General features: G+C 41.5%; 1 protein-coding gene across 1 annotated transcript in view; it reads right to left on the bottom strand.

Moving 5' to 3' along the window:
- LOC111872457 (PR domain zinc finger protein 1) overlaps nt 1–8996 on the bottom strand; it is a gene marked incomplete at its 3' end in the record, with an annotated part of 75226 nt that overhangs the window by 38698 nt on the left and 27532 nt on the right. Inside the window, 1 exon segment of the mRNA XM_033754777.1 lies at nt 201–404. Coding sequence (XP_033610668.1) covers nt 201–404 — 204 coding nt within the window.

The raw sequence follows: 8996 nt of genomic DNA, 5'->3' as shown, positions 1-8996 counted from the left end.
GTCTTCGTTGCATTATGGCTATGTTCGCTTTACTGGTGCATCCCCATAGTTCGATTCCATAGGTCCAAATAGGCTTTATGATTGTCTTGTAAAGAAGTACTTTACTATCTAGCGATGTGCTGGATTTACTTCCAATGATTCAATGTATGTTTTTACTTTTAGGTCTACCTGTAAAGGCAGCAGAACTGAATGCAACTTACCGCGATCTTTGCTGGTGTTGGTGCCCTCTGGTGGTCCCGGGAACAGAGGGGGGTAACGGTGTATCATGGGCAGGAGCGGAGCCCCCCATAGTCTACTGCAATACGTAGTGAAACCGAGTCCTGCTGCAGGTGCTGGCAGCGAAGAGAACAGGGTCTGTACACCTCCTGACCCACTTTCTAAGGACTGCTGCTGGCCGTCGCCGCCTGGGAACATAGACAACGTGTATGACATGTTTGAGCTGAGGTTTGTAAGTAGATTCTGTTTTCGCAATATAAGGGCTAAGCCGAATCTCTCGTCTTATACATTAGACCTGAGATGTTTTAAAAGAGGAGTTCTTCATGGATCACTCACCATCTTGTGTAGAAGTCCAGAACGTCTGGAAATTTATCTACATTCCCCCATACGCCTTTCCCATCCAGTACTTAATTGACACTTTAGATCCCAGTGGCTATACGTGTACCGCGTATTGTGACATACTAAATCTCAGCATTTTCCCACAGAATGTATTTTTACGTTCCATATGGTTTTCACAATAAACCGCGGTCACTTCCCTAAATAACATTAGTTCGCTGATCTTTATAGCGTAGACGTTATCTGTTTCCTGTGAGGTGCGAACTGAATTTTTATACATTATTTTGAAGAAATTTCGTTAAATACTTGAACTTTGTCCCTTATTTCAAAATCGACTCGAGTCTTTTTTATCTATTTCTGTCCATGTAATGGAGCAGATGCGCGTGTTGCAAACTCCAGAAAGCGCCTTCTTAAAAAAATATTGTTATCTTTCGAGTTATCCAAGCGGGATATTTAAATAGGATCTACCCCAGCAAGCTGTCTACTATATTTTTTGGCTATTTATCTTATGCTTCAACGTTGAAGATGGAGGTTACTTCGAAACGTCGTTGAACTTATACCAGACTACGTGGCATCATATCACAGAAGAAAATATCTTCGAATATACGTATTTTTCTGCATGAGAGTGAAACTTCTTTTCTCTGCGTGAGGGCAGAACATAGATTAACGATGTTTGAAAAACATGATGATGGGATAATACAGGAACTAAGGCAGAGGAAGTAACAGAAGTGTAGAAAGAATGACACAACGATGAGTTAAAATTTTGCTCTTCAATTATTCATAGGGCGGTGAAATCAGAGAGGATGAAATGAGAAGGGCATGTGGCACGCCTGGCGTGGTGAAAAATGCATCCAAATTTTAGTCGGAAAACTCGAAGAAAAACTATTCAGGAGACATGGGAATATGTGGAAGAATAATCGAAAATTAGAATGAAATCATTATTTAGCTCAGGGTATGAACAATTCGCGGGCTTAGATGAATACAGTCGAAGACTTTCTGGTTTCATGAAAGTTGGGAAATTCCTAGAGTAGCTGAACTATTATCAGCTTCTCAACAAGGACGTCGTTGCCTTTGGCAAATTTCACCAAGTAAATGATGCTCGAAGCGATACTGACCGCGCGTGAGCCCTGGAAGACAGCCCACAGCGGGTGGCTGCTCCCTTGGCTCGACAGCAGACGTACCACTTCACTAGAAGTCATTGCCATGTGGTGTATCCGAACCCGACATTGCTATTGCTGCTGCTCTGAGATTACGGAACTGGTGATTCACTCCCATCATGTCTGCCTTGTTTTCGAAAGGCCAAGGTTTCCCCCCTCGCTCCAGATATTACAAGGTTATGTGCCCTCCCCACCACAGGAGTTCTCTACATATCACACTCAAGGCACTGGGACAGTGATTTACACATATGATTGGTCATAGGGAGGTCTCCATTTCGACTCTTGGTCAGAATATCGATTGTCGTTATCGAAGGTTTATAGTAGTATTGCCGATTCCAGCCATGGAAATGTTGTTGCATCGTCTAAAAGGAATATAAATGCGCCTTTTCATATTTATGAATTTTTGTTATTAAGACTCGCGTGCTTGCTGCAATGCCTCATTCACTTCTGTACCTAACTAGCTATTAGTCTCTCAGCTGGTCAAAGAATCCCTTATCTTTTTGAAACTGAAGTTTCTTTCCGTGTTCACAGCAGTTAAATGCCAATCTATGTTTTGAACCAGATAAATCCTCAATTCTGTTACACGAATATATGTACATTTTAATATTATCCTACCATTTAGCACTACGTCCTCTAAGTAGTTTGCCCATTGAATTTTCTGGTCAAAATTTTGTATGAATCTCATAGCTTTATCGTCCCTATTACATGGCTCGCCTCTCTTAACCGCCTTGTCATCATCACCCTGACACGAATAATGTTTGCTACGTATTCTATACTAGAAGTCAGGACAGCTTAGTATAACAGCTAGGCTATGGGCTGGTGTGGGTTCAATTCCCGGCAGGGAAAGTGATGTTTTTTCCGCTCCACAGCGTCCACCACATCCACCCTCCTATACCATACAAATGGGTCTAATTCGCAAGGATAAAGTGGCTGGGGCTCACATGTAGCTAGATAGTGTCTGGGTTAAGAACGCATGGGTTAGATATTTCCGCTCCTCCACGACATGACATGGTGCGTACTCAAGCACTGGGAGCACTTCACCGTGTACGTACTCTCTGATAACGAGCATGAACCCTGGAGACACAAGTCTGTGGATCAGTGGAGACAGATCTTCTCACTCTCAATCTCTGCACCGATGGAGATGGGTGGTCAGCTTCACGCTTCGTCCATTTAATCGGCTGGGGAAGTAGGAAAGTAGATACTCGATATAAAAATATGTAAGATTTGAGGTTTTCACGATGGTGACTATGAAGAATGCTGTCTTTTGGGATGTGGTGCCGTGTAGATANTATACATACGTGTACATATGTGTTACTCAAGCAGTTAAAGAAGTTAATCACTCTAAGATTAAAGCAAGTAGATTATGGTTGTATCCAGGCGATAGAAATTACGAATTAGTAATCATGTGACAAATACCAAGTTGTGTTTTTATCGGTGAATATTAGTTTTAAATTTATTAGCTTTCCGATTGAATTAGAAAGTACGGGTCATTCATCAAGGATTTAAAATCAACCTGTACTTATTTCATTTTACTCGAAATTTATCAAGTAAGTGGGAGATAAAGAGATAGCGAGATAATTGGTAATCCTCAGATTTTAATTTCTGCAGATAATTTTGCCTCGCGCATTCTAAACACAGGTTTCTTAGAGTTAGATCATTCAGCTGCATAAAAATGTTATTACACTACAAATAATACAAAGAATTTTTTTTTCTCTGTGGCGCTACAGCCCCAATTTGGGCCTAGGCCTGCCTCCATGAAACTCTCCGTTCACTTCGGTTTTTCTAGATCTTACAAATACGGTAGGACTCCTTGGGCGGGTGATCAGCTCGTCGCAAGGCATCTAATTGTACACAAACACAGAAAAACGCACACAAACATCCATGCCCTGAGTGGGATTCGAACCCACGATCCCGGCTTCCGAGCGAGCGAACGAAGACACTGCATGCCTTAGACCGCTCGACTACCCTGACCGGCAATACAAAGAAATACAGGTTTTATAAAATTTCGGCTTTAGTGTATCGCATAATTTTGTACTATTGAATCGAAGCTACTTTTGGAAATGAATTTGATTCAGTGGGCAGTTTTGCAATTTGTAAGAATTACGTATGTACGTAAACGTATGAGCCCTTGTGGCCTAATGGATAAGGCATCGGTCTCCTAAACCAGGGATTGTGGGTTCGAGTCCCACCAGGCGTACTTTCTCCCCATTTAAAGAAGAAGATTTTAAAGTACACAGAATTACTCGGGTCTCTATAAAAAGAGTAAATGTACGTAGCATTCATAAATATGACCAAATTTGCCTACTGGGTGGAATATTCTCTCGTAATGTGAATTAGAGTACCAAGGTCGTATCATATAGGGTGTCCGGATGAAAGGTATCCAAAGAAAATTATATGTCGGAAAGTAATTGTCATACACGTATCCGGTTTATATCATCGGAAAGGAAAATCCTGTATTTTTTTCATGCCCGCCTTACGCGCATGCGCCTTCACATTTCTGCCACCATGTTGGGAATCACTTGAACGGAGAGATGGCTGGTAGATAGCTCGGCAGAAGTGGACCAATCGCTTGGCCTCCTAGGTCGCCACATTTAACCCCACTGAATTTTTTCTTGTGGAGTTGTCTACCAGGTTAAGATCAGTGACCTGCAACACCCGAAAGCCCGCATAAGGGACGCTGTGGCTACGGTAACACCAAACATGCTGGATCGTCTGGATATTTGTCCTGCCACCAAGGGAGCCCACGTTGAAATTTATTGAGAAAGTTATATACTCAGAAAAAAACTTTGATAGTTTTCCTTTTGTAGTGGTGTAACCCATAAATGTGTATAAAGCTTTCTGAGATATAATTATTTTATTTTGAATTCCTTTCCTCCGGACACTCTGTTTGTGTACTGGTATAGGTTGAAATTTGAATGTAATTGAGTTTATTATAATTTTATATATTTGATTCTCATTAAGGAAGAATGATACTTTTCCTATAAACCCTATTGACTTTTTCTTGAATGCACTGCTGTAATGACGGAATTATATTTTCGGAAATTTTTAAAATGTTATTAACAAAAGTAATTCTTTTTCGTCTTCTTCCTTCGACGTATTAAGCCTTACGGATCGTTACGGTCCTGAATGTTCCCTCCACATCTTCTTGTTCTTCTACCTTTCGTATTAGGTCATCGGGTCTGTTCCCGCCAGAATTAATATTTTACTATGGATCTTATAGGCAGTCGGTAGGATTCCTTGGACGGGAGATCAGCCCGTCGCAAGCCCGCTACCTACACAGGAAACACAAACACAGAATAAACACACACACATCCATGCCTCGAGTGGGATTCGAACCCATGATCTCAGTGTTTGAGCGGGCGCAGACATTTCATGCGTCAGAGCACGCGGCCGCTGTAATCGGCCTTGATTCTATAAAAATATAAATTATGCACATCATTTAGTAGAATAGCCATTTCTGCAAAATCTGCTACACGTAGATTCTGGTAGACCCGTCGTCTAGTGCGAAAATTTGGCAGATAACTGAAACAAGAAAAGTGACTCTACGTAAATTGGTAGGTTTCCGGGGGGGGGGGCAAGTAATTGAAATGAGGAATATGAAGAACGGTGGAGAAACCTTGGCAGTGCCTACATAAAAGATTAAGAAGGAGGTGGGAGGATAATATTAAGATGGATTTCAAGGAGATACGTGGTGATGATGGGAGGTGAGTGAAATCTATTCAAGATCGTGCCCCGTGTGGTGGGGGGGGTGATGCTATTGATACTGGCTATGGTAGAAGAATACAGCTATCATACAATCTGTGTTTACATTTATCATTGTTTTATTTATGTGTGTATAGCATAGAGCCTGTATCATTTATTAGATTTTCTGCAGGGAGGAAATTTAAAAATTTAAACCAAGAACTTCATAATACGATACTGGAATTCGATTAGTTTAACGAAACTTTGATAGGGGAGAATAGTGGTACGATTTTTGCTAGCCTAAATATAAATAGACTTGTTACGTAAAAAAAAAAGTTGAATTTATCCCTGTAACAGATCGTGAAGGCCCATAAATTTGTGAGAAGTCGAGGCTCTCATATTTTCTAGACATTCGGCTCACAGGTGACAGGTTGTCAGCCTTATGCGCCGGCCGCCTTGTACACCCAGGAAGATTCCTGGTACTCATTTCTGTTAGAGGCTGAGCCAAGCGCAGGGCCATAGTGAGGCTGGAAGGATTAGGCCAATTGAAAAATCCAACGACTTCATCGAGAATCGAAACCGCGGCCTTCCGGCTTGTAGCATGTGCCTCAGCCAAGCTTTGTTCTGTTTTTAAAATAAATACACATGGTTTAAGATGTTCAATAATTTAATCATTTTGTCATATCTTCCGTCATATTTGGAATTTCTGTTTTATCTTGGGGGTAGTTTGGGCCTCGCTGCGTTAATTAAGGTGGCAGAAAAATCCGCGTGCCTCAGCAGTCTGAGGCTGCTATGCCTGATGTTCCTCAGTGTGACCCATCATGATGTCATGGATGACCCCAGTCAATTCGTGAGTCATACTAAGCAATCACTTACTGACCCAAACAACTGACGGCCCAGCCTGGCGCCTAATATGACGTCACTAAACACTTTAATCACATTATTATTGTTATGTTCATTCAATTCCACGTTTCATTCTATCTTCGTTGGCAAGGTTTGTGTCCTCTAGCATCGTGCGGGAGAACTGTGGTCAAAATTGTGATGACTCGCTGATAATTGTCTGCTTACTGGCAAGTTATACGTAACGAGTACTATCTTCTGGGATAAACGCCGTTTAGTCCGTTGAAAATTAACCGACGTTTCGGATGAATATATCGCCTCCATCTTCAGAATTGAATAAACCGAAAAAGATACCGACTCAACTTGTCATCTACTTTCACGCTGATATCTTGCTCGGCTTATTCGAACCTGAATATGGAGACGATATATTCATCCGAAACGTCAGTTGACTTTCAACGAGCTACACGGCGTCATATGCCAGAATATAGTACTCTTCTGGACCGCCGCTGTGAGAACATGGAATCCTACAATTTGTGCATGGTTGCAGAAGCACACGGAGCAGGCTGTATCAGTGGCAAAGCACTTGGCATGTATCTCCGTGGAATCTTGGCCGATACCAGCTCGTGGCTTTCTTCAGTCTCTGCTGTGGACTGGCATGCTAGTGCCTCAACATAACAAGAGGTTCTGGGTGGAACTTCTGACGCTTACATTCTTTCACAGCGACCCACCAGCCGACCCTCTTCTAAGCCAGATTAATTGAGTTGGTGTTCTTACATCTTAATTCTTTGAGATCCACCTCAGTATTATTCTCCAATGAACTTGACCTATATGTACTCCTGACGTTCCAAGTACCAGAACTCAACCCCATTATCCATTCTTGGGGCGAGGTCACAAGGATTAAACTGGCAACCGCAACGCAACCGCAACGCAACCGCAATTTCTTAGAACTTTTATCAGCCTGAGTTGAACACACGTCACTGGATGGAGCATTCATTGCGTTTCCTCAATTTGCGCTGCTCCATTCAATAACATGTGTTCAACTCAGGCTGATAACAGTTCTCGGAAATTGCGGTTGCTTTGCGGTTGCCAGTTTCCTTGGTGTGCCCTCGTCCTTCAGGTCCTTCGAAAGAATTTATTCCATTTCCAGGCCGTGCTTAAAATTTTATAACGCGGTAGCTTAATTTCTTTAAATGAGGGTTGGTTAGCCCCTTTCCCAACCACCAAGATGGCTGATCACATCTTGTCAGCTGATCGAGACTGCTTATTTATCACATTCACTATCCTCGTTTCTGAAGGCCGCCTCTTCTGTCCGCAACCTGGGAATGTTCCACGCCCTCACCGCAGGGGGTCCTGTCACGGCTTTGACAATTCAAGAAATATACATATTGCGAACAGGAATCAAAGTCATTTTAAGATTACAGTCATTTGGGATGTGACATCATATAGTCTGGTAGATCCATACCTACGTTTCGGAGGAATCTGTTGCATCCATCTTCAGGATAAAAGAACGACTTACACCCTGAGATGGAAGCAATAGGTTCATCTAAAACATGGGTACCTATCTACCAAACGGGATCATATACTGCACGTTAGTGGTTTTAATATGTATCACCATGAGAACATCAAATCTGACGTCACTTCAACTTTTAATATGTAAGTTTTCTATTTCCGTTGTTGCATGTTGAATCGATGGAGGCTGACGTATCATTGAAACATTGTTATCATACGGTCAGACTCCACGCATGACGTCATACGGACAGTTTCTTCCCGTGAACACAGACAAAGACAGATTTCTCCAAGGAGGGGATAAGGGAACTCTAGACGAACACTAAGCTACCCCGCCAGGGTAGTCATCTATGCTATTAGAAGTAAAAAGGTGTACAGACCTGTCATATCCATTTGTATATTCCTCTGGAAGAACGTAATATGATATCCCTGCAAATATAGTCGGTGTATGTGGTACTTAAAATTATTACTGGGTTGTTTTTGACCACTGCTGTAAATTTACATAATTATCTAAAAGTTTTTCAGATCACTCATCTTTAGAAAACAATCTGAACACAGCTAAAACAACCGTTATTTGTTAAACGCATTGTCAAATTTTGGGTCACAGGTTATTGAATCCTAAAATGATTTTTTTGGGGGTTTCTGAGAGCAGTAAGATGAAAAGCGCCCTATTTTGACTCGTGCATTTCCCCACAATTTGAGAGTGACAGTTAAATGAGGTAACTCTTTCTATTCATGTGACTGTTGCAGAATCTCTGTCCAGTAGGGAAAGTTGTTGGCTTGATAAATGCGTTTTCAGTGGAGTCCGTGTATGAGCATTATCTTTTGTAGCTGTGCTAGTGCCAAGCAGTCGATGTCTTGCGGTTTCAAGGACTTGCGGCAGTTGAAGGCCACTGTCTGCTTAACAGATTGGCCATTTAATTAACAAAGACACAAGCTGGACGAAGATTCCTAGTCGGAAGGTGACTTTAAATTAACTTCAATGCGATGCAGATTTGCATGACCTCAAGTTTTGACACGAAAATTATTTTCATTGCTTACTGTTTGTTAATGACTTGAAATGAAATTGTGAACAAGCAATTCAGGCTTCACAGAAATAAACTTCGGGGAAGTCACATTGTGTAAACAAGGAACCAAGAGGCACGCCTTCGTGTTTGCACCAAGAGGCCAAAAAACTAATTAATAATAATAATAATACAACTAATTATTATTATTATTATTATTATTATTTGATGTGTTGAGTAATCACTTAATTAAATA

The sequence above is a fragment of the Cryptotermes secundus genome, unplaced genomic scaffold (genome assembly GCF_002891405.2).
Source record: "Cryptotermes secundus unplaced genomic scaffold, Csec_1.0 scaffold962, whole genome shotgun sequence".
Taxonomy (NCBI): domain Eukaryota; kingdom Metazoa; phylum Arthropoda; class Insecta; order Blattodea; family Kalotermitidae; genus Cryptotermes; species Cryptotermes secundus.
The sequence above is the reverse complement of the archived record's forward strand: the minus strand, read 5'-3'. Positions and strand labels throughout refer to the sequence as shown.